Raw genomic sequence first — 26,812 nt, 5'->3', positions numbered from 1 at the left:
AGGCCAATAGGGGGCAGGGCGGAGAGCAGATCTCAGGTTTTCAGCCTTGAAGCCCAGTGATGATTTAATGATTTAACACCAGCAGGGGGTGCGAGGGCAGGGGGGCGGGGGGCGGTGGACAGGTATGTCTACGCACCAGGGTGATGTCATTGATCGACATTTCCCGCTTTGGCCGAAACAGTTTTCACATTCTCTGATCCTCAGTTTTGCGCTCGGTGGAAAGGAAATGTGAGCTGCGTCAGAGGGCAGAGGTGAGAGCGGAGTGAGGCAAGGTGTCAAGTTCTGCTAGTCCGGGTGCGGCGCCCGAAATGGTTGATCTTCAGTTTCAATAGTCACACACACACACCTTACCCCACGCAGAAGACACACACAACACGCGCCCCACATCACGTATGCGACGCGCACTTGCGCCACGTATGCGTACCACACTCCCACCGCCCCGCACGCAGCACCTGCGCCCCTCACAGAACACACCCTCACCTTCTGCACCACTCGCTTCCCCACCCCCACCCCGACCGCCAGGCCCTTCCCCTTTCTGGGAGCGTGCTGGCGAACCCAGGTTTCTCTGCACGCTTGACACCCCCCAGTGCAGCCAGCAGGAATTTTTTTAAAAAGATCAGTGTTTCCAGATTTCTGCTCTCTTTGGATTCGCCCCCACAATTCATCCTCACGCCGGCTTGCCCTCTTGGGATGAATCTCCACATTTGTGGGCTCTTCCTTCCCAGGGAGCTGATGGCATCTCCAGTTTTCAGCATAAGCTGATACGATCAGACTGAACCCTTCGGAGTCCTTCTAGCCCCGTCCCGGGACCCCAGCTTCTACGAGGTCCCGCAAAGAGACATTTTCTACCGAGGTCTTCTGAGTTGCCGGCCTCGCTACAGAGAATGTGCGGCTTCTCAAGCAGGAAGGCGTTTTGTGGCTGAGTCTAAGTGAAACAGAAGTTGCTTTGTGCACACACACATACACACACACACACACACACACACACACACACACACTCCCCGGAGTAGGGAAACCGTCATTTTCTTACTCGCCCTCTGACATTAACCACCTTCTCTGTCTGCACTCAAATTCATCCCTGGCAATGAAAAATGAGCCTCTCCCCCACCCCTGCTGCCGCCTTTCGCCTCACGCCCCCAGAGAAGAGTGTCTCCGTGTGGCAGCCGGTGAAGGTTTTTTTCCACGTCACATGATCCAGGATGCAGGGGGAGAATCCTTCTTGGAACAGAGATGGGCTCAGAAGTGAATCTGATGAGGAGAGATAAGGTGTGCTGCGGGAAGACTATATAAGAATGGACCCAGGGCTGCAGCAAGCACTCACCGGAGTGGCCCCTTCTCGAGACACAGCCATGCATGTGCCAGCGGGCTCCGTGGCCAGCCACCTGGGAACCACCAGTCGTGGTTATTTCTACTTCACCACCACGGCGCTGGCTCTGTGTCTCGTCTTTGCTGTGGCAACCATCATGATGTTGGTAGTTCAGAAGACGGTAAGTGGACTCCTGGTCGTCTTTCCTTTCCGATTTTTGTTCAGTTTTCCCCAGAGAGAGAGAGAGCCTTGAGAATAAATTAATAAACTAGTGGAGAAGAGGGGGGGGAAGTACCTAGATCATGCAGAAAGACGGAGAAAAGAAAACAGAAACTCAGCGCTCTGAAATAATTTAGGTTTTAAGAGAAAAGTGTGCTTGGCCATCACCTCAAAACTTTCCAGACTCACGTGGGCCAGAAGAAGAGAGGGGAGCTATTAGTATTAAGATACTAAGATTTCAATTTTGCTGGGCCGGAGAGGCATATCAAAGAAGGAAGTGATAAGGAAATCTGATAACCGATTTGCACGCCTCAGGACCATGTCTTCAAGGTCTGCCACCAGATTCCAGGGTTCTCTGTTCTCAGGCCGAACATTGCTCAGATCTCTGGGGCCTCCTCCATTGCCAAGAGCTTTCACGACAAGGAACTAAGTTTCAGTGCCCAAGATGTATGAGGGAAGGAGCAAGACAGGAGGCCAGGCTTAACTCCTTAGAGCTATTTAAGCCTATAGGGCAAGTTGAAAGCTTCCTCTTGAGTCACTGTTTGGAAGAGTTTAGGATGTCAGTAGAAACCTAGAACATAGAAATGCTTTTAACACCCGTTCCCTTGGAGATTGCTCAGAATACTAAAAGGACAAGCAATCAGACAAGCAATCATGGGTACCCACTGTAGAGGCAGACGGTCTCAGGAAATTTACTTTGTTTGGAGGAAATGGTACGATTTGTTGCAAAAACAGAAGAGACGAAGGAGGGCACTTCTTCATATTTTAGGAAATTGGTGTTTACAGAGAATGCAGTCAGTGTCCTTTTTTGTAGAAAATACTGTATTGATGGTATACATTACTCATGGATTTTTTAATGAAGTAAAGTTTTTGTTAATATTGGTAATTTGAGAACTCACTCCCTCTCCATGCCCTGCCAAAGTGAGAATGTTTCCGTTTATTCCTTCCCAGCTCCCATTTTTCATTACAACCTTGCAGAACTTGTCCCAGTTTTCCTTCCATTGTCTTAGGTTGAATGTTTTATACCATATGGATTGCTGAAAAGAACAAGGCTTTAAAAGATTTTGGTATCTGTTTCTCAAGTGTCATCTGCTTTGAAATTTAAATGAAGCTTGGAGGCTCATATCTTCATAAAAGTGAAAGAAAAAAGAATTACTAACATTTGATTTCGATAGTGGAACTTATGAAATGCATCCTTGAATGGGCTCATCTACAGCTACTAAGAGTAATACTCTTGAAAATATTCTAGGGCATTTTTTGGGGGTAGAGGCTAGATAATTTCTATCATTCTAATTTGAAGTAAACCAGAAGTATATCATTTTATAGCAATGGCCAAAGAAAAGAAATTGAAGTGGTCTTTAAGTTTTTTTAGTTAAATGTTGTAGCTAGAACTGCTAAGAAAGAGGGGAGGGAGGAAGGAAGGAAGGAAAAGGGGGGTGATGGTGAAATATAAAGCCGGATTGGGGGAACCAGGTGGTGGGTATTAGAGAGGGCACAGATTGCATGGAACACTGGGTGTGGTACAAAAACAATGAATACTGTTATGTTGAAAATAAATTAAAAAAAAAAAAAGAAATATAAAGCCGGAGAGAGCTCTGGAAGGGTCCTTATTCAAACCCATTCTTTCCAGGAAGGAACTACAATAGATTCTTCTGGCCCATTTTTGTATATGTGGAAAATCAGGAACAGAAAGGAGAAGCGGCTTGAACTAAGTCATCCTGAGAAAGTGATGGCATCAAGACCATGCTTGATTGTTTAATGAGAACAGCACTCCCTTGACTAATACAGCCAGCCAGCCACAGAAGCACTTAGAAATTTCGTTCCTGCTCCTCTCTCAAGAGCCTTATCATCTTCTGCATCCATTTCCTTCACTTACTCCTCATGTTAGGATATAAAAAGATTCACTTCACAATCTGATTGTAGGGTTTGGTGGGCTGTGGTTTCTTTAGTCTGGCAGATATCAGTTACTTACTTAAAAGCTAAGGTTTGTAATACTGATCGTGATATTAAGTGTTCAGTGTTTTGCACATACATCATTTCCAGTAAATTATCCAGACATTAACAACTGCAAGAGCTGAGAAGAGTTATTCCCTTGAGTTATCAAGGAAGGCTTCCTGCAAGAAAAGGGAATGCAGGCTGACTCTAGGAAAGGTAGAACTTAGATAAATGGAGAGACCCTAACAGGACCTCTGGTAAGGAAGTTAATGGGAGAGACCCAAGAAACTTAAACTCACATCCCAATTATCAAAAAATGGAATGGGTCAATGACTACATAGCACTCTGTGTTAGGTTGGAAGGGGCAGGCATGCAGTATCATGAGAATGGTTTTACTGGCCTAAGAAGTCACAGTTCTGGGTAAGAAGCACATGAGCACAAAATTTAAAACAAGATCAGTCATAATATATAATAAGTGATGGAAGGTAGCCACATAGGGTTTCCATGACACCACAAATTAAGGACACAGGGTGTTTTCCCAGGTTTAAGAACCACTTCACTGGAGATTAGAGTTCCAGACTGGCTTGAGAAATTTAAAGCAGGTTGGAAAGGCAAATTAGAGGAGGGGGGCACTCTGGGCCAATGGATAAGTGTGAAAAAGTGATGGAGAAGAGAAGACACAGAGAATGTAGAAAAACCAACAAAGATTACCTTGAGATTGGCCTAAAGACCAAAAGACTCCAAGGTCAAATTCCTTGGGAGACACAAAGAAGAAACTTAGGTTTCAACCTCAAATATTTATTGGGCATCTTCTGTGTGTGGGACATCATTCCAAGCAATGGGGATAGAGCTTGAAAAAAGCCACCAAAATTCCCGCTTTTGTGTTTCTTATAGAACTACTTGTCTAGTAATGTCTTTAGAGTCCCTGTGGTAGTTTTTCTTAATTTATATTGAAGCCAGTATATTTATTATAAAATATTATATTCATATGGTTTAAGAAAAGTAAACAGTAAACATGGGAAAAGAAACTAAAACTCAATCACACCATGCCCACCCAACCACCAATCCCTCTTCCGTGAGATGACCACCATGAACAGACTCTCCCACGTCCTTCCAGAAATAAGTGTATCTGCAAATAGATAGCATAACATGCTGTTCTATTAGACTCATAATTTTGCACCTTGCTGTATTGAGGTGACAGTGTATCTTGGAGACCCTTGCATGACAATGCATGAAAGTTTGTCTCATTCTTTGGGAGGGTCAGAAAGTATTCTGTTATACGACTGCTTCATAACTTATTTTGTCTGTGCCTAATGAAGGATACTTCCATTTTTCTCTAGAAGTTTTACCCACTGTGCACATCTGCAAGTATATCTGTAGGAAGAATTCCTAGTGAGGGGAATAGAATGTGTATTTTTCACCTCAGTAAATATCGTCAATACAAAAGATTGTACCAATATACTCTCGAGTCAGCAAAAGTCCTACCAACAAAGAGACACCTCTTCACAACCATATGGAAAGACAGAAAACTGATCTGCTATTAAGTAAGCCCAAGAGAGTACATGCATATGCATCAGGATGAAACTTCCCACAATTTGTACAGCAAAGTAAATGAAAAATAATGAAATGTGGCTTATCTTGTCCAGAAAGGAGGGGTTATACAAGGAGATAGGCTGCAAAGCTGGTGGTAGAGGCATAATTTCAAGAGGCTCTAAGGTCTTCAGTCTAAGAGCCAATTCTATAAACCTAGGGACTGGGTTTATCAGTCCCTGAAAAGATTTGTTTACATTCCAAAATGTTAGAGCGAGAGTTCAGGATCATTAGGTTTTTAAGAAGACCCTTTCTAAAAAGAGAAAGCAGCTGCCTCCTTTCCCTTTGTAAGTAATGCCTTTAAAATGCCTTTAAAAACAAAAGAAAACAAACATATCCTTCCAGTGCCACTCTACATCCCCATCAAAAGTGGACTGAGCGTTCGGTTAGGCATAGAAATTGTTGGTGGCAGTGATATGGATTTTGGGTTTGCTTTGACCTTCAAAGACAATGTAGGGGTGAGTTGAAATGCCCCATGATGCTTCTTTCTACCCACACTACTCTCTACAGGGCATTCAATTTATCAATTAAAAAAAAAAAAGAAAAGAAAACCACAGAAAGTTTCTCAGGGGCAAGCCTTTTGCTAGGGTAGGAAGGGAGGACCCACATGGACAGAGCAGGACCCCCGTTTTCTGATGATTCTCAAAGTAAGGCCCAAATACCCAAGAGCTTGAGTTCAGGGCAGAATGGCACAGAATGCCATCAGTGGGAGGGGGAGGAAGAATTTCTTCTTGGGATGAGGACGGGGCTTGCAGAAGAGCTAGAACAGAAGCTGAGCCTCCTCCAAGAATTAGAAGGCTGTCTTACGCCTGAAGTTTTATTTTGAAAATTTTGAAACCAATAGAAAACAGGATGATAAACACCCATATAACCTTTCACCTAAATTGACTGGGTTAACATTTGCTCTATTTGTGCTCTTTTTATGTGAATGACAGTAAGGTGCAGATGGCGTGGCCTTTTACCTGCACCTGTCTCAGCACTCATCTCCTCCTTACTGCAAGGCCATTATCACGGCCAAGGGAGTCAATGTCAATTCAGTGGTTCCATCTAATAATAATGCATAGTCCATATATCAATGCCCCTACTTTTCCAAAAATATCTTCTACAGCTGTTGTGCCTTGTCTTGATTGGGGATCCTGAATTCACCCTCCAGGCACACACCACATTTGGTTATGTCATTTTCAAGCTATAACGTTGCTATTCAATAGGTGGTCCTGGGAGCTTGTTGGAAATGCAGAAACCCAGCCCCAAATCTAGACCAAATGAATAAAAATCTGCCCTTTAATAAACTCCCTGGGTGACTCCTTGCCCACTAAAGTTTGAGAAGCAATCATTTAGCAATTTCCTCTGCCCTTTGTTGTTTGTTTCTCAGGACGTTGACTTTTTCAAAGGGTCCGGGTCAGTGTGCTTATAGAATTGGCCAAGTTTTGGATTTGGCTTCATATTCATCATGATTATATTCAGATGAAATTTTTTGGGCAAGAATAGTACATAGGTAATGTTACATATTATTATAGCACCTAGGGGCATATGTCAGGTTATCCCATTATTGGTGATGATATATGGTTCCTTGATTAAGGTGGTGACTGCTGGTGAACACTTTTGTCTTTCTTACTAATAAGTAATCTATGAGGTAGTACTTAAAAGACATATAAATATCTTCCATTCCACAGTTTGGGCACGATCCTTGTCTGAATCGGGGAATGAGCCAAGAGTCGGAGAATGATGATTGCCTAAGCCTATCATTCTTTCTGCATTTATTAACTGCTATTCTTCAGTAGAGAAGAGCTCTCTGTTGGAAGGAGAGTGGCAGGTGGAGCTGGGGTAGGGCTTTCCGGGTGAAGCAGAAGAGTGAGCAGAGGCACAGCCCAGAAGCAGGCAAATCCAAGTGTCAGGAGAGGAGTGGCAGAACCAGAACAGAAGTCAGCCCAGACTGCACATGGGAAGAGCAGGAAGCAGAGATAGCTGGCAAGAAGGTAGGTAAGAGAGTAGGATGCTATGTCCATCAGGAGAGTAAGAAGAAGATTTCTTAAACCCATGTATGAGCCCAGCCTATAGGCAACCCCGGCTCCCAATTCCTTGAGGGAAGGAAGACCTCAGGTGTTCTATGGCCTAATGAGTAATGTCTTAAAGCCCTTGCCATTCAAAGTGTGGTGCGTGGCCCAGCAGCATTGGCATCATCTAAAAGCTTATTAGAAATGAAAAACCTAGAGGGTCCATCCCAGACCTACTGAACCAGAGTCAGCATTTTAACAAGATCCCTAGTGGGAAAAGAACTGCTTCAAGCCACTCTGTTCTAGTTTCCTCCTGGATTAACCATACCAAAACCAAGGCAGAAAAAAAAGAAAAAATCTCTTCTCTTGAGGATTTTCTATGACCTCCATCTACTTTCTCATTGAGTCACGGGAGAATTTTCTGCCCCAGCTCCATCCTGCCCTACTCGAGCAAGGCAGCATAGCATGGCATTGAAGAACATTGCCTTCCAATTCAACACACTTGATGTGAATCTTTTCCCTGCCATCCACCATTTGTAGAACCTTCTGAAATTTCTAAGACTTCATCAGTCACAAACTCTTGGGGTAAAGACCAAGTGAAATGATGCATGGAAAGCATTTATCCTTGGAGGACTAAGCAGCCTCGTGGAGGGCTTCCTCATGCTAGCTTGAAAGTAAGGGAAACGTTCCTGGCCCCAAATCTCCATGACCCACATTACAAGACAATATGAAGCCAGCAAAGAAGGGGATATGTAATCGCCCTGGCATATTCCAAATGTTGGTTGCCTTGGACCATTTTCAGTTTCAAAGGACATTTGTATCCAGAGCACACTTGGTATCTGATTTCTGCACAGCACTGCTCTGTAAAAGAAATGAGCTTTTCAAGGTATTGGGGCAAATTAAGCACATCATCAGGATCAAGAGAGTAACCAAAATTGCTACCACTTCGAGCACTTCTCAGTACTTTATATGAGGGAAGGATGATTAGCTTTCTAATTACAGTGACAAAAAGGAAGAGGAAAACAGAGTTCTGGGCAGGGAACATGATTGCAACTGAGTCATTCCACCTGGGGACAAGTAGGTTAAATGTGAGGGTTCCTCCCTCCATCCACAGAAACACTGTTGGAAATACCCATCAGACACCTGGAGTCTGAAACAAAAGAGGTACAGTGAAGGAAGTGTAGCTGGTTCTTAACCATGGAGATGAAGTTTCCTGAGCTACTTAGTGGGAGCTGAGAATGACAGCTTGGGAGGGTCCATTAGCTTGCGTCTGTGTCTAGCCTAAGTGCCACTGACCACAAAGACAAGTCATTGAGCAAGATGGTCCACATTTCCCCAGCCAGGACCCAGATCCCCAGGCAAGATTTGGGAGAGAATGCTAGGACTGAGAAGCACCTTGCCAAAGAGGAGTTGATGGATAGCACTACATAGTGCCGCGGGTATAAACAACTCCCAGCAAACTGTAAAAGTCACCATCTCTTTACACCCTGCCCTTCTACCTCCAAATCATAGGATTGTTAAAGGGAGGGGAGAATGAGCATCACCAACCTTGGCCTCCTGAAGCTAGCATCTCTCTTGGGACAGTGGAAAGACCACCAGAGAATTTGAATCCGAGATCGGCCACTGACTCATGAGTGTCTCGAGTTCCTCTTCTGTTAAATTAGCCTGATGGACTGAATGATGTCTAGGTCCCTCTCTGGCTCTGCTTCCCTGATCTTTTCTATCAGAGGCAGCCAGAGGAGCTCTGGCAAACCTCATCCCAGGGACTCTCTAAAACAGGAATAATCACATTTATGTCTTGGATGCCCTGTGCCCTTGTACTAAGATATATTGTTTCTGACATGCTCCCGCCTAAAGTTGGCAAACCAGGAAGCCCTCCAATAACTAACAGAGGCCTCCTCTGACCCCCATAGAAGTGAGGTCCCCCTCCCAGATATTATCTCTTACGAATTTGTGTTTGAACAAATTGTGTTCCGTGGGCCAGGAGCCTCAGTGACACCAGACAGCTTGTCAGAAATACAGACTCTCAGGCTCCGGCCAAACCAGCTGAATCAGAATTTGCGTTCTAACCGCCTCCCTGGGTGATCGGCGTATACGCGTTAAGTTTGAGAAGGGTTATCTTGAAAGGCTCTCTTCCTTTGTTTCCTTGCCTCAACTTGCAATTCAATTCTTATATTTATTTGTATATCTTAAATGACGGCTTTAATGACTAAGCCATAAAATCCACAGGATGTCTTCCGTGACTAACATAGTTCCTGGCACACACCAGACCAGGTGCTCATTTGACAGGTGCTGAATATCTGACTTCCTGGTATTTCCGGGGTGGCTCGTGGAGCCTGGGATGGTCCCAGTGCTTCGACTGTGCCAGCCTCCTCTCCCTCTCCCTGGACACTTTCCTGGGGGTTCGACGAATTCAACCATCTTAGCACCACATTTAAACATAGATGCTTTTCTTCGTGCATTTGCGCATGACACTAACTGATGATCGTGCTCGGTAGTAAGCTCGCTGCTCGTTAGATTTCGAAACGCTCTTCGCAGTCTCACAGAGGCAACACGGAGGGGAATTTGGTGATATCAGGTTTTCCTATGGACTGCAGGCACAGTTGAGAGACCACAAATGCACGGTGTTACTATTCAGTTTAAGAGCTTTCAGCTAAAGCAGTAAAATCATAGACTATTAGAGCCAAGAGGGAAGGAGCGTCCAAGCCAAGTTCACTTCTTTCGCCCTGAAAAAATGAAGGCCAAAGGTTAATACTGACTTCTGCCATCTGCACGGCAGGGGTATGCCAAGGCTTTGCCTTCGGGAGACTTCCTCGGTTCATTACAACACACTTGGGCTGGAGGAGGGATCCGTTTATCAGAAAATGAGCCATCAGTGGAAGGCAAAGGACAGAGCCCCCAGGGAAATGGTGGAATATAAGGGAAATTCCAGATGGTCCTAGGTGTTCAGACAGAACTCTAAGGAAGTAAGATGTGCACAGATGCTAACTTCTTGCTCTGGATGTGGGAGTGATTTTCATTCGTATCAGTGTCACACCCTCTCTAGGTCTTTATTAGTATTTCAGTCCAGTGAATTACACGTGACCCCAACCTAGACAAGTCAAAAGAGAAATAAGATACTTTATTCCGTATTGGCAAGACACCTGAAGTGCAGCTCCATGGCTGAGGTGGGGAGAAGGGGAGGGAGGCTAGGGGTGAGGACATCCGTGTTTGAGGGATTTGTGAGGGGTGAAGAATTGTGCCCATCTGCTTCTATTGCCTTCTTGCTCAGAGCACCGCAACAAGACCTCCCTATCAGTCCCTCCAGTCCCCAGCCCAGGAAGCCCCCCTTCAGAAGACAATCTACTTCTATCAACCCCTTACATATCTGTATAAATATCTCTCTGTATATTTATGTTTATTATAAAATAAATAATATGAAATATAATGTGAATTTATAAATATATAACATTTCTTTGTGCTTATTTATGTTATATAGTTATACATATTTGGATATTATAATCATATATAAATTTGTAATAAGGTCCTGAGGGCAGGGACCTGATTTCATTATTTACCGTCTCATCACAACGCTTGGCCTATAAACATTCAATTAATTCAGAATTTCCAACCACAGGAAAGGGAGAGATGTACCTTCCCAGGTACGTTTTCAGCATACTTTCACCGTTTGATGAATCAAATATGGAAAAAAACCCACATATATATTTATACATTACAGTTGCTTGTTCTTTTGTTGACCGAAGGGGGGAAAATATCAAATGTGGAAGCAAAAACAAAAAGCCCTGGACAGGGCGATGAGTTTCAGATTCCGGTCCCCGGAGCTGCCAGAAACTTTTTCTTTCACTGTGCTCGGCCCCCTAGTTCCTCACCTGTGAAATGTGGATAGTAACCCTCAGACTGCATTTCTGATAGGCAAGTTATTGAGCAAATGGACGAGAAAGCCCTATGTAAACTGGGTCAGCGAATTCATTTTTTTTTTTTTTAAGAGTCAAATGGAACACGAATTCTAAATTGCATTGCGCTTAGAGGGCAACCAAAATGGAAAAGAAAGAGATGAGTCCTTTCCACTGGATGATGATCTCATGCTGCCTCTTTTTTCCTTTCTTCTCTTCCAGGACTCCATTCCCAACCCACCAGGAAAATTCCCCCTTAAAGGAGGTAAGACCTTGGAATTGGGAGTAGATGTATATTAAATCATCCATATGACATCATAGTGGATTAACCCCCAGAAGCATCCTAGCAGTGCCCAGCAGAAAAGCCAATGGAGGCAAAGGCGGAGGCTGTTCAGAGCTGAGCTGGTGTAACTGCGTTCATCCCAGCAGCCTCCGTAGGGTACCCTGGTGCCCGCAGCTCTCTGGTTAATGAAAATTCCACCTGTGCCATAGGCCATCGCATGGACATGGACAGGCATGCAAAGGAGAGTTGTGTTAAGAGCTTGAGACCTGGAGTCAGGCAAATGTGGGTATGAATCTTGGCTCTCTGTCCTGCCTCAGAACTTCAGTTTTTTAATCTACAAAATGGGAATAATACTACCTACCTCATGAAGGAATTGGAGAAGGCAAGTAGATCTCATCCATAAATTGCTTGGTATGGCCACTGGCATATTGTAATCATTAAGTAACTGATGGTATCCAACAGCGTTAATTTAGGTGGGATTGTAAAAACAGATGTCTCCCTCACCCCCTACCTTTCCTACCATTGCACACACTAGTTAATGCATTGTCTCTACGAGCCCCAGAGGGGATAGGCAGAGGTAGTTTAATACTGAGGGTAACACCAGAGATCATCTGGTGAATGTTTTCCTCACACAGAAAAGGAACAGTAAGAGCCAGTAAAGTGTCATGTCCAAGGTCATATGGAGCCAAAGCCAGAACCCAGATGTTCCCATCTCTTAGCCAACGTTTTTTTTTTTTTTTCCACCCCAGAACATGAACCCATCTCTGCCCTATAAACTTTAGAACTTAGATAGCATGACAGCTGGATAACCGGACAGCTCAGAGAAAAAAAGTCAAAAAGAAAGGGTGGGATAGGATGGGCACCCCTCTAGAGACACCAGGGCATCTGTGGGACACAGGGTCTGAACACAGCCCTGCATACCAACGGCCTCCCACAGGGAGTTTTCTTCAGGAGGCCTTTCCTGCTATCTATCACACAGACATTTAACCGGCAGAAGCAAAAGCCGCAAACACACAGGCATTCTGGATCTTTCAAGGAAGACTAATAACTACAGCCTTGTAAAAATGGGCTATAACCTTGGCTGGAGTTACTTCACAAGTGACCTCAATTCCCATAATGCCTCTGTGGTACAGGCGTAACCCTAGACCTTGAAAACCAGCAGGCACAGCTGTGGGTCCATACAACTTTATTTCTAGAATGAGGCTAGAGGCTGGCTGTGATGCACAGAGCAGACAGAGTCTGAGAGCCCTGTTTAAGAAACAGCACAGGTTTGGGAGTCAGAACATGTAACGCACATTCTCACGGAGCTTTGCAAAACATCCCGGCACACTGAGTCACTGTCATTTTTCCTTCTCCGCTCCCACCATCCCACCACCACGCCCCCCCCAGATCTTCCAAGTTAAGACCAGAACTTCTCATGTCTTAGAGAGAGAGAGAGAGAGAGAGAGAGCAAGAGAGAGAGGGGGGCAGTCTTTAACAGGAACACGATTCAATGACCAGGGTAGTTTTGATGAGGCAACAGGACCCCAGAGAGTCTGGATCCCCATTCCTGTACCTGCAGAGTCCATCCTTCACAGGTGGCCAAGCACAGAGACTCCCACTGCCGGTCTGGCCCTATGCTGGTGTTCACCAGCCCAGAGTGAAATAGGGGAAGAGAAGGACAAGGTAGCCCCTCCTTCCCATAGCCAACAATTATTTTAATGTAAGGGGGTGCTCTTTTCCTCTGAAAGTACATCCTTCCTTCCCGAAAGCATAAAACCGCCCTTTCTTTTACAACATGAGGCTGAAACAGATGCAAATTAAGTTCACTTGCTTTTTGTCTGTGTTATTTTGTTTTGTTTTAATGGACACAAGAGACAAAATCAAAAGATGCCTACTCTGCATTGGCCACTGAATTTTCCTCTGGGTGTAAATTTCTCTGGTCCACGAAACCCAGAATTGTAGGAGCCATGGGCTAGGTCCCCCATCAAATCCTTTCTTATCTTGGCCATCGCTGTATCAGAACACGCACGAATCCAAAACCAACCCTCAGTTGGCAATTCAGCGTTTCTGCAGCCAGATTTTAGAAATGCTAACCATCATCCCCACCAGGGCTATGAAACTTTTGTCAAGGATCTTCCCATGCCTCGTCTGGGTTGATCTTCGCCTTGACCATGTGAGCAAGCAACGTGGGGGGTCGTATTTCCCTACCGCAGATGAGAAGCTGAGGTCCAGGCCCTCAGGGTGACTTGCCTGAGGTCACCCAAGAAGCTGATGGCAGAGCAGGGATCAGAATCCAGTCCTCTCTCTCCCCTGAACGACATGCCTCAGCCATGAAGTGTTCATGGCCGGCTGTTGCTGTGCTCCCTGACTGTCTCCTATTTATAATGTACGTCTACCTTTCCCCTAACCTGGCCAGCTGCAGACACAGTTCTAGGGCGAGGTGGAAAGAACATTGCCAAGGAGCAAGGGCTCCGGAACAGATTTTCCTGCCAGCTGGCTGTGTTTCTCTGGGCCAGTCTTCCTCCTCTCTGGGCCTCACCTGCAACGTAGTAGCAGTGTACTAAAATTAAATGAAAGGGGCTTTCCAGCTTTGACACGTTATGACCCTGCGATTCTTTTGCTCAGTATGTAAATAGAAAAGAAAAAAAGCCCAACAATAGTCTTGAGGGAATCTATATCCACAGCCTCCTTCCCCAGTAAGCCCCTTCTAAACAGACACAAGCAGCAATTGCCCCTTTTCAAAAGCCATTGAGAGATACCTGGCAGTGGGGAGCCATCTCCCAGAAAGCCCTGGGAAGGGGCGCCAGGGGCCACATATCATTTGTGACTGGAGTGGACAAGGGCAGAAGCCAGGTATGGTCTAGGGAGGCCTTGGCCACTAGCAGAAGCAAATCACACACCCTCTGCAAGCAGCGGCCCAGAGCCCAGGAGGCAGGCCCATGTACACGCACGAAGTTACCCTAACACAGGACGGCACTTGGCTGCACGATAACCACAGAAAATCCAGCCTGTTTTGTCATGGAAGGATTTCTTCATCCCAGCACAAGCTCTGCAGACCAGCCAGGAGCCTGGTGACTGGCAGACTGCCACGTCACACTCATTCCACAGTGCTTAGGGCACAGTGGACCATTCTGAGGGTTCAGTAGGGACTGTGGGCCAGGAGGACCGCAGGGAGGAGACCCTTGCCCCACATCTTCTCCTCTCATCTAGAAAATGGAATTAATAAGGACCCCCTCCCCGCCCCGAGCCACCGTGAGGGTGACAAGGGACGGCAAACATGACCTTCATTTGCCACCTGGCTGAGCCTATGCCCCTTGGACACAGAGTCCACTCTCTTCTTTCATCCCCAAATAAAATGACTCTGTCCCATCCCACACAGGGTGAGCAACCAAGGTCGGCCTCCAGGGAGAGCCCTGGGTAGCTGGCCTTCTTCTCCTCACTTCTTACTCTAATTTTCCACTTCTGCCACATTTTGAATCTCACAGGTGCTTATGTTATGCGGCATATTTGCCCAAATCACAGAACGCAGGCCCTTTGCCTTGATTTCCCCCAGAGCTCCAACAGCACCCCACCTTTGCTAAAGCCAAGTTTGCCGTAGGAATCAGGGTACTTAGCGGAGTTGGTAGGGCAGTGTCTTCCGTCCCAGGGATGATGCAAATGGAGTACTAGAGCCTTCTGTTCTTGTAAGACCTCTGCTCCTCCAGCCACCGGGAATTTCTCAAAGGACAGCTTTCCCCACGGGTACTCAGCCCTCCGTCCTGCATATTAACCCACCCTCCTTCTACCTCTTTTTTCTTCCCCATTTTCATTCCCCACCCCCCCACCCCACAAGCTCGACATTTATTTCATAGAATGGTTTTGGCCACCTTGACTGACTTGCCTGAGATTACACAGCTAGTAGGGAGTCAGCCTACTAGGAGGTCTTGCCCCATTCCCTCTTAGCTTATCCAGGATTGTATTGACAGGTGCTTAGGACAACACCCTGTGCTTCCTTCCAATACCCGTACCAGTTGGTTCCCCGGGGCTGGGCACCCTTCCAACACTATGGCTTCCTCATCACCTGTTCCCACAGCTGTTTGTTTTCTTGTTATGGAGTTCTGCAGCAGTAGGGGTCATAAACAGTCCACGTAGGGAATTTGGAAGCTGAGAATTGAAACCCTCGCTTTGCGGCTAAGGCATCATGAGGCTGGGAGATTCTTTCCCTCCCCACAGCCTCCAGTTAGAAGTCAGCCTTTCCTGTGTCACGGGGTGCCCCCTCTCCACAGGTTCCTGGAGGCCCTGAGGAAGGGGAACCAGTGAATAGACCAATTCCCTTCCCTCCTCTGCAAACTTTCTCCTGAATCCAGTACCCAGCAGGAGACAGGAGCAAAGACAGAGAACAAGGTCGAACTTTGGAATACCTGCATTCCGGTCCTGGGACTTGAAGCCATGCATGTTCCCTCTCAGGGGCCTGGAATGTCCTGTTGTCTAAAATGTCAAGAGTGAGGAGAACCAGCCAGATGACCTGAGCCTGGCATGGATTTTGTTTTGAGGCTGACATTCCTGGAATTAAACAAATGGTGTATTTCACAGTTCTAACAATGGACAATTTTTACGTGGCTTGGCAGATTACCCTCCTCCACACCCCCTCTGCTAAAAAAGAAAATGTGGGCATTAAAAGAGATCAAGTAAGGCTTGCTTTTCATTATGCCCGGTGAACCTACCCGTTCACAGACAATAAAAACTGCCTTTGAAGGCAATGAAACTGATCCGCGGAGGACCGCTGCTCAGGTTCCCCAGCTACCCCTGCTGTCCCGTCCCCACCAGGATGCCACACTGAGAGCGGAAGAGGCAGGCAGAGAAGCAGCAGCCTCCCCCATCCCCAGAACCACTGCAAACAGCCTAGACCTGCCTCACGTCTACCAGATAGAATGATCTGGTTCACGATTGCCCAATTCACCCGTTGTGGTGAGCCTTTTTTTTTTTTTTTTTTTAACTTTTCACAGCATGAGGGGGTACTTCTGCTCAGGGGGCACATTGCTTTTCAGAGAGTCACAGGCTTTAAAGAGCCTATTTGCTTCTCCATTTACTTTAAACGCAAAACGCACTCTTCTACTGACTTTTCCTTAAGGCAGAGCTAACAGGAGTCAGGAATCTCTCCGCAAGAAATAAACTAGAAAAAGGGCCACTCAAAATGAAGGGGAATGGAGTCCTGCAGAGGCCATCCAGAGTGTTAGAGCAATCTGTACTGTCATCCCCATCCCCTACTGCCAAGGAAAGCCAAGGGGGAAGAGAGAGGAGAGGTGGGGGAGGACAGGAGAGGGGTCCAGAGACAAGAGGAGAGGAGAGGAAAAAACATTCGGATCACTGGGAAACATATTAAAATTTGTATTCGAGCTTAGCACATACAGATTACAGAAGAATCTGTAGAATCTAGAAGAAATCCCCATCTTTCCAATACTTCAGGGAATGAAGGGGGAGAGAAAAAAATTAGGAGGAGAAAGGGGGGATGGAGGGAGAAAAGGATGGAGAGAGGGAAGGTAGGATGATACATTTCTCCCAAGCTCTCTGGTCGCCACCTGTGTTGGCCTGAACTTCTACCAGCTCAGCAACACAAGTCCTGCACCAGGGGGCAGGAGCCAGCCATCACCTGGAGTCCTTTGGGTGGTGGGCACAGGGCTCATAGCTATGCATGATCTCATCTGACCTTCCAGCAATTCTTCAAGGCAGATTGTTACTCTCCTCCCTTTGGGGGAGGATTCAAAGAGGCTGAGTGACTTATGCAAAGCCACACAACTTAGTAAAGTAGCAGAGGAGGAATGGGAAGCCAAGCTTGTTCGATCCTAAGCCTAACTTCCCAAGTGCACTGTCATACCTTTGCATCTAGAATAGCTAGGAGGTGTTTTTTTAAAAAGATTATTTAAGACGTTAGCAGATTTCACCATGTGACTTCAGATTCACTTTACCTTTTGGATTACACACTTTATATGCCTCATAACTACCCCCCAATAATATTAATGCCACCTGCATTTAGCTTAAGTCGCGTGGCCAGATAGTTTGATCTTACAAACTACAACAGCTCACAACTGAAAAGACTCTAAAATTCTAAAAACTGCCAAGAAATTCAAATGAATTCCAGCTTGACTGCCATTTGTATCTACTGGTCACTTTCTCTGTGCTTAACACTGAGCATGTGGGGATGACTATTCCCCAAGTGCTGTTTGTAAATCCCAAGTCACCTCATTGTGCTTTGTTGAACAAATAACCCATCTTGGAGTCCTTCTATCACTAGTTGGCTTTGAGGCATCGAGGAAATGGTCTAGTTGAAGCCTGCTGAAATGACCCTTAGGTTAAGGATTCCCTTTGATTCAAATTCTACTGATAAATTCTACTGGAGAGACTTTCCCCCTAGATGTCACTGTTGGGACTCTCCTGGATATCCTGCCAGAGGAAGGGACTGCCAAGACCTTGGTAGATGCCATCATTAGGGTAATTCCTCTCCTTCTTGGAAGGCTTAAAATATTTTCAACAGATGGAAGGAACATTCTACACACTCATCTGGAAGCCATCAGATGGCCTCAAACATTTATGTGCTTAGTTGAGAAACTTCAGTCCATCAGATAATGCCATGAGCTTTGCTTTAATGAGCGTTTCATCAGCCAGCTCACTCTGCTGAGGGGCATAGTTAATTGTCTAACAAGGACAAGAGGAGTAGAGGAGGAAGGGACTACCGTTTCCTGAATGTCTCCTCTAAGCTACATGCTACACTGGACATTTTACATTCATGGTGTCTTTGCAACAAGCATTCATTTGGGTTGAGTATTATAAACCACCTTTATAGATGCAGTAACTGAGGATCCTTAAGGGGAAGTAACAGCTAAAAACCTTGACCAGCCCAGATGCACTCTGTCTTGTCTTGTCTGAATATTTGCTTGGAAGGTGCCTGGCACTCAGACCACATACTGTCTGGCCGGAATGGTTGGCCTGGTTTGTTTTGCCACTCTGGGCATTGCTGAATCTTGATGGAAGCCCAATCAAGGCTGATGACTTATGATTTGGCAGGGTTCAGCACATGATCCTAAATCACCTGCTGGCATTCATCTGCGAGAGGGAGTCCAGAAGGCTCATTAGCCATCTTTTCCCAGCACCTCCAGCTGTCTCCTCAGTTATCAGCCCAGTGTGCATGGTGGCTACAAACCCACTTCTTCCTACATTTAACCCTTCCTCCTCCGTGGAAGGACTAACTGGAGGACAGAGCCCCGGCCGGACTAAGAATCAGGAGACTCTTAGTCCTCTGAAACCATCTTGGGCCAGACCATCAGTTCCTCTGGGCTTAATGTCCCCACTCATAGAACACGGTCTTGGTTAAGTTTGTGTCAAATGGCCCTTTCAAGTCTAACATTTTAAGATCCCAAGGCAGTGTCCAGTCTTCAGGTTGCCATTATGCTGCTTCCTAGAAAATGGTCTTTTCTTATCTTTTTAAGATTTTATTTGAGAGAAAGAGCATGAAAGCAGGAATGGGAGGTTTTGCAGAGGGAGAAGCAGACTCCCCACTGAGCAGGGAACCCGATGCAGGGCTCCTTCTCAGGATTTTGAGATCATGACCTGAGGTGAAGGCAGCTGCTTAACTGAACCATCCAGGTACCCTTAGAACATGGTCTTTTCAAGCATCCTAGGCAACATCTCTCTCTCTCTAGCTCTCTCTTCTGTAAAAGTGGCCAAGAGGATTTTATTGACACATGCTTCTCTCCAGGCTTCCAAACAATTCCCAGAAAAGTTCCATGATCCTAGAGAAGGCCAAGTCTGGGCTTATAAATCTTGCCCATCTAAAGGCCTTAATCCTCAGAGAAATTCACAGAGCACTTAAGTTGTTTGAAAGATGGAATGCTCCATAGAGGGGGTAACGTGTCCAGGCTCTGGTCCTACTTCTGTCACTAATTCATGGGATGACCTAGGACAAGCCCGCCATGGGGGTAACATTGAAGAGCACATAGGTTATATGTTTACCAAGCCTGGACTGGGTAACCTCTCCAGGAACTTCCATTTCTACCAGCCATGCAAAGCCTTACAGAACCAGCCTGTTCATAACTTAAATTGACCCCAGACCTAAAACATTCTGTTCTACCACTGTGGGTGTCTGGAGATTTAAATATGTGAAGAGAGTCTTCTAGATGGGTTAGAGCAACATGCCCACAAGGACAGACTGTTGGAACTGGGACTGACATTCCCCCTGCTGCAGTAAGCCTGACCACGTACAGTTGAGGCTACACAGCCCACTAGAATAAACTAGAAGGGCCCTTCTAGGCCATCAAATCCACACTGCTCTTCATCTAGCTAAGGACACTAGGACCCAGAGAGGGAAGATTCCTAGATTCTAACTCCCAGGCCACCAACTCAGCCATGACTTGCAAACATTTCTCATTATCCCACGCTGAGTGGTAAGTTCTTCCAACTAAGCCCCTCTAGACAGCACACTCAGCTGGGAAAGGAGATGTTTTGCTGCCCATGCTCCCAGCATTCAAAAATGCCAGGCACATCACAGGCTTTCTGCGCAGGTCCCACCACCTATTTACAAATCACTCCTTCCTGTTTTCATAACCAAAAGAGAAAGTTGTATCACGGACCTAGAGGGTGACACATGGCTGGTGAAATGACCCTCAAAACAGCCCAGCACAGCTCTGAATAGCACTAACTGGTCAAAGAGTTGAGCGGCCAGCCCTGTGATTTACAGTGTGATGTGTGTCTTAGAGAAGGTCTTCCTATTGCCTCATCTAAGAAATGGGGACAAGGGCAATGCTAGTCAGGAACCAAGTGCTTCGTCTCTTCAAACCTCCACATAAGGCCTTGGTGTCTGGGCCCCACGGAGCAGGCTGCACCTCCTTCCTGCTGACAGTCTGTCAGATGTGAATCGCCAACAGCCATGCCCTCCTCTGGGCTCCTCTCCACATGCAGCCGCCCCCTTCCACCAACAGCTCCTTTCCCAGCCCCCTGCCCTCAGGCAGCTTCAGCAACACCATTCGTGGAGAGGGTTACCTGTTTTTTTCCTGTTGCTTGAAACCACTTTTTGCTTGAAAAGATTCTTAAAGAAAAACTAAAATACACCTTGCCATTTGACTTCAGGAAATGCGAATGCTTCAGAATGAGGCTTGTTCTTTTTTTTTTTTTTTTTTTTTCCATCCTTGGGTTTCTCAGAATTACAGCTGAGGTCAACCAACCAAACATACGGAGACCAAAGGGGAAAGGAAAAACAGAACCTGCATGTGTGAGAGGCAAGCCTAGGCTTGTCCTTCTCTGGCCACCTGCCTGTCTACGGAAGTCACCTGACAGATGCCACCACAAGTGACATGATGTGAGGGGGCCCTCCAGCCAATGAGCACAACCTGGTCTTGGCATCACGTGTTGGCCTCAACCTAGGGCATGAGTCCTCTCCTCCCATTTAATCTATGCTAATCTGAAGAACTACGGGGGAATGAGGCAAGGTGTTATTCCAGCCCAAGGGGAAAGGCAAACTAAGCATCCCCATTTAGCCTCACTCATGCCAGAATGCAGCTGACGTCCACAGAGGGAAGTAAGAGGGAGAGAAGAGATGATTCAATTCAATAAACATTTACAGAACATCTTCTGGGCTGAGCAGTGGGGATATAGAAATAGTTGTCTCTGCTCTGAGGGTTCATAGTCTAATGGAGGAAGCAAATAGGCAAACAGAGGGAAGGTCAGAGATGACTTCGAGGCCATGCTTTAAATAAGGAATAACTTTCCCAGTAAAGGGGGGCTTCCAGGTGGAGAGGCAAATCAATATGCATGTTTGGGGGCCATGGTGTCCCCAAACACCAGTATAGTCATCAGCAATCGACCCGGGCCATTCAAGTCAGACAACCTGGGTTTGAACCTCACTCTCCCACTGATGAGCTGTGCAAATGTGAACAAGTCATTAACCTTTGAAAGCCTCGGTTTCCTTATGTACAAGACAGAAGTCACTGGAATGGGGGATGGGAGGGATGGGGTGGCTGGGTGATGGACATTGGGGAGGGTATGTGCTATGGTGAGTGCTGTGAATTGTGTAAGACTGATGAATCACAGACCAGTACCCCTGAAACAAATAATACATTATATGTTGATAATAATTTTTTAAAAATCTATGTGCATCCATTAAAAAAGAAAGAAAGAAAGAAATCACTGTAGTACCCTTCTCATGGGGTGGCTATGAGAATTAAGTGAAAGATCAAATGAGCATACTTAGCAGAGAACCCAGAAAATGGCCATCATTCAGTCTGTGTTAGCTATTTTTTGTTGTCTGCATTATTGCTACTGCTGTAGGGATCAGGAGTACAAGGGAAGGAGGGAAGGTGGAGTGAGACTAGAAAATGCAGGAGGGACAGAACACTAGGAACCGTGAACTTCTATGGAGGATCTGGCCCAGATCCAGCAGACATAGTGAAGTCCCTAAGGGACTCCCAGCAGAAAAGAGATAAGGCCACATTTGCCTTTGCTGCAATGTTTTCTGACTCTATGTTCCACATCCCTAAAAAGGGGAGGCTGACCAGGGATGACCTCTCTTAACAGCTCTCACAGTGCATTAGAAAATGAGCCCCACCCCCCGCCCCATGTTGTATCCCTGAATCTAGTCCCTCAAGAGCGTGGGCTGTGGCTGAAGTAGACAGGACAAGAATGCCAGGTAAAGAGATGGGATCAAAAAATGGCAACCGGTCTACCAGCCCTCATCACCAAGAAGACACTTTGGGCCAGAGCGTCTATGGGTGGAGGACAGACAAGGATCAAAACTGAGGCCTGCTTCTGCAGCGGTTGCTGCTAGCAGTGAGCTAGTTCAGACAGCAGAGGGAACTGTTTGCTTAACTTCCAACCTCTCCAAGGCTCCCGTGGGGAAGTGAGGAAGGCCGGGGAGGGATTTTCTCAGGCCTGGGGCAGAGATGCAAGTGGAATATTGTGAGCCCAATAGATACCACTCAGAGATCCAGGGAGCAAACACATCAGGGTGTGGCTGCTTCAACCCAACAGGCCCATAGCTGCCTTGTCTCTGATGGATGGAATGAATGGTCACTCTGATGACATCATCAAAAAGATGTCAATGTCAGGTCTTAGACCTCCCAGTTGCGTAGATAGGAAACCAACATCCGAAGAAAAGTAGGAATTCACCCAGAGTAAGTTGAACTTATGAGTCACTGCAGGAAATGTATAACTTGGCTCTTTGCATATAAAATAATTTCTATAATAAGAAGCTCCTAAGCCAGTAACACTGGTGCATATATTAAAAATATTGTTGTTTCGTAAATACCATGATGACATAAACACCGTCTTTTTCCCCTGCCAAGGAAGCTCCAGATGGCAGGCTTCCTGCTTAGATCTCTTAAATCCTATATCCTCTTAAAATTGAGTACAAGAATGTGTTTATCTCCACTGTCCAGCAAATGGCTTGGAGGAAGAAAACTGGCTTCATGGAATCAGATAGACATGGGGGTCAATCTCAACGGTACCACCAACTTGCTTGACTTTGTGTCATTGACTCCATCTAGGCATCAGGACATCCACTTTGCAGAGTTAGTTGGAAAATTCGATCAGCAGAATCATGTAAAAGCGCACAGATTAGTATCTGGTGTACTCTCGAAGGCAGGATTGCAGTAATCACTACCGGAACTTTCGTTCTGACCACCACTGCCTGGCTGAGTAAGGTGGGACAGTATACTTAATCTGTCTGGTGCCCAGAATTTTTCCCATCTGTAAAAGGGACTTAATAATACCACTCTCGTAGAGTTGCTGCAAGAGTGAAGTGAAGTAAGTAGGGACAGGAATGGCACCTGTTACCTAGGGGAGCTCAAGTCATCTTTGCTTTCCTTCCCCCAACTTCCAGTCCTTGTGGAAGCAGCCAATTCCAAAGAACCCTAAAGTATCTGATGGCAAAATGAGAAACAGACAGGTTCCCAAGTGGAAACAGAATACTAATTGTCTCCATCCAAGTGTCATGGAAAAAGAACTGGTGTCCCCAGTACCCAGAGCAGAGAAAGACATTTAATGTGTGATCTCCTTACTTTTAGGAAATTGCTCAGAGGACATCTCATGTGTACTGGAAAAGTCTCCATTCAGGAAGTCATGGGCCTACCTCCAAGGTCAGTAATGAATCCAGGAACTCTAGCCATCTGAGGGCCACTTCCTGTGGCCTTCTAAAACTTCCTTCACTTTTCTGTGTTGTCAACCTGGCCTCCAAAGGCATTTGTGTCGGACCCTCAGGCCCCTTCTCTATTCAGCCACGTATAAGTCTGGAGCCAACTGCACAGTACTTTTCCTCATGGAAAAGAAGCAAGCTCTTTGTCTCCGCCTCTGTCAGGTTCTTCGCAAGGGAACCATGAACTTGCCTTGTCCCCTGATTGACAACTTAATGAACATGTCAGCACACAGTCCATTTGCATATTGCTGTATGCTTCAGCTAAGAGGTCCCTTCTAAAGGAAATAATTCGAGGCACTTAGGCTAGGAAAGCTGAGATATGGAGAGGATGGCCAAGATTCTCTGAATAGCCATTCTGCCCATTTTAAAAATTCAATTTTGCAGCTAGATTAGTTCTCACTCTTCAGTTGAATTGCAACGAGGTTTAAAGGGAAGGCATGGAGGCAATTAAAACGAAGGCCAGCTTTCCAGTTCTGAAAGGCACCCTAACTAATCAGTGCTGATTTTCACTTGTTGGACTCACAGAGACTTGGCTTTCCACGCAAAGATAGCGGCCCACACGGTCTGCCCATCCTCTGCTTTCTAAAAACCCCAGCTGGGAAGAGCCCCTTACTGAACACTGGCGGGGTCTACACAATTATGTTTGGCTGCCCAAAGGAAGACATTAAAAAAATGAGACAATGAATTGCTAAAGGATGCGTCTTGCTGTGAAAATCAAAAGACTGAGATTCTCCTGGATATCTTGATGCCTAAATTCGTTACTAATTGAACAAAACCGATTATCCTATCTCAGATACTTGATGCAATGCCTATAAACTAGTAGCCCCTTAGTGATGAAACATTGATTGATTGATTGATTGATTGATTGAATGAACATGATAGTCCAGAACTTGTGGGGAATATAGTCCATGAGCACAGGGTCTGAAAAGGGAAAGTTTAATAATTATAATAATAACAGAATAATAATATAATAATATAATATATAAGTGGAAAATAATTCTATAAGAGGTAGTATTCCATTTCCATATGTGTTTTGACCCTCCAGCTTAAAGCATTAGAGAAGAGAAACAGGGGTAGTTTTGCACCTATGCCTTGAATATTAAGCAGCACCTAAAATAAGTAACATGGAAGAGATTCCAGATGGTTAGAACAGCAGGCAATGTTTTAGAAAACACAGATCTTGAATGGGAAACCTTGAATAAAAACTTCACATTTTCTGATCTGCCCAGTAATTCTTTTTGTCCTTCTCTCTCCAGTGTCAAAGCATATAAACAAATCCAAGTTGTCTTGGAACAAAGATGGCGTTGTTCGTGGAGTCATATATCAGGATGGGAATCTGGTAATCCAGTTCCCAGGCTGGTATGTCATCATTTGCCAACTACAATTTCTCGTGAAATGCCCAGAACATTCTGTTGACCTGAAGTTGGAGCTTCTCATCAACCAAGACGTCAAAAAGCAGACGCTGGTGACAGTGTGTGAGTCTGGAGCGCAAACCAAAAACATATACCAAAATCTCTCTCAATTCTTGCTGGAGTACCTCCAGGTCAACACCACCATATCAATCAAGGTGGATAAATTCCAGTATGTGGATACAAACACCTTTCCCCTTGAGAATGTGTTGTCGATCTTCTTATATAGTAGTTCAGACTGAACCATTTCTTCTGGCCTTCAGGAAGAAAGCCACTCTCTACCATACAGTACTTCATCCATCCAAACACTTGGGCAAAAAGAAAACTCTAGACCAAGACTGAAATCACAAAGGGTATTAAATAATATGCTTCTCCTTCTGTCTCTTGGAAAAATACAGCTCCAGGGTTTAAAAAAAACAAACAAACAGTTTTGAGTGAAGTGTTTTTCAAACAGAAAGCAGGGAAGCAAGGCAGTATGTGGGAAAAGCCCCACATGGGCATCAGAAGGGTTGGATTTATGCCCTGGCCCAACCACTAACTGGCTCACTGTATGACCTGGAGCTATTCCTTTCCCCTCCCTGGAACTCTGGATCCATGTCTGAAAAATGAATGGGCTGGGTTTGAATCTCTCCAAAATCTCTTCCATCTCAGAAGACCAGGATGTCTTGTCCCAGACCTGTAAATTCAGATTCCAGGTAGAAGCCCCCAGCCAAAGGGAAGGCCCTCGCCTCACACCGTATAAATCTGATGGTACTAGTAGGATCTGGCCGCATGTCACCTCAAAGGAGTCGGAATTTGGGGAGGAGGTTCAGGGTACCTTCCCAAATGATGTGAACTGTGGGATCTAAAATGTATAAAAGAAAGGACTGCCCAACTGACCATACAAATCTAAGAGGCCTCCTGGAATTTGGAAAGCCTTCTGACCAGGCTTGACTCCGTCCAAGTTAAGACTGACAACACATCAACAACATACAACTCTCATTTCCTATAGGGAAGGGCTGTGCATTCAGCAAACACTCCATCTGTGCCCACTGGTCATGGTGATGTGGCCATTTGGTCAGGGACCAGCTGCTGTCCTTTCTCACATGATCTCTCTCTGCTCCCTCCTTCAAATGCCTCTCAGGGATCCATTTCTGTGGAGGGCCATTAAGGGCCCCGAATGTTGTTGATAAACGATGATGCCCCTGAACATGGTGAGGACTTCTAAACAATGGCAACCTCCTCTCCTGATTGGGGTAATTGTGAGATTTCTCTAGCTACACCAACCTACCTTTACACCCATCCATCTTTTCTGGAAGGAGCACCTTATCTGTTGAAAAGGACCATTGAGCTTGAAGTATAATACCCCAGAGTTTCTGCTTCAGAAGCAAAAGGGACCCTTTACTGCCATCCAAAAGAATGGAGCAAAATTTGCATTTTTCTCAAGAAAGGTGGCAGGGAAAAGAAAAATGTAGGAAATCAGGAAAGTCTGTCAGAGAAAAACTAGAAAAAGTGCTAAAGAAGAAAAGAAAAAAAAAAAAAAGCCAGCAGTGTTGGTATGGATGAGAAGGACTCAAAAAAACAAAACAGCTGAAGAAAAATTGAAGTCATTTGCTGAGCAATGTGCTATGTCAAACTCCTCCTCGGCCTCCTCTATGAAACATTCAGTAAAGTCTGCATTTCTCCTAATGCTTTTTATGAGTAGATTCTTTGGGAGGAGCGGGCATTGGAAGAGGTGTTGAATTCAGCAAGCCAAGTATGTAATAAACACAGAGACAGGTCTTGAGGACCCAAAACCAGCAAGTAAGAGAGCACCCGGCATTTGAATTATACCCGAACTCTGAAGGACAAATGAACCTTGCTTAAGCCAACTCCCACATTCTTGAGAAGGTATCCGCAATCTAAGGTTGTGTGCACTAAGCAAATTTTCTACAGTCTCATACTCAAACTTGAGAAAGATTTCATCTCTCTGAGCAGAGGCACCTGACTTTTATACTTGAGTGGTTCCTGCTCTCAGTCTCTGTCAAGCAATGACCTGCAAGCCAACAGCTGAAGACACAGGGGG

At 45.6% G+C, this 26,812-nt stretch overlaps 1 protein-coding gene across 1 annotated transcript; it reads left to right on the top strand.

The window, feature by feature from the left end:
- Positions 1 to 999: 999 nt before the first annotated feature.
- On the top strand, positions 1,000 to 26,224 carry LOC111145670 (TNF superfamily member 8). The gene is made up of 4 exons (XM_022500756.1): positions 1,000 to 1,487; positions 11,160 to 11,202; positions 23,232 to 23,303; positions 24,616 to 26,224. The coding sequence occupies exons 1-4, from the start codon at positions 1,293 to 1,295 to the stop codon at positions 25,008 to 25,010; spliced, it is 705 nt and encodes a 234-aa protein (XP_022356464.1). The 5' UTR covers positions 1,000 to 1,292; the 3' UTR covers positions 25,011 to 26,224.
- Positions 26,225 to 26,812: the final 588 nt, after the last annotated feature.

The sequence above is a fragment of the Enhydra lutris genome, unplaced genomic scaffold (genome assembly GCF_002288905.1).
Source record: "Enhydra lutris kenyoni isolate GAN:26980312 unplaced genomic scaffold, ASM228890v2 scaffoldscaffold13, whole genome shotgun sequence".
Classification (NCBI taxonomy): Eukaryota; Metazoa; Chordata; class Mammalia; order Carnivora; family Mustelidae; genus Enhydra; species Enhydra lutris.
The sequence above is the reverse complement of the archived record's forward strand: the minus strand, read 5'-3'. Positions and strand labels throughout refer to the sequence as shown.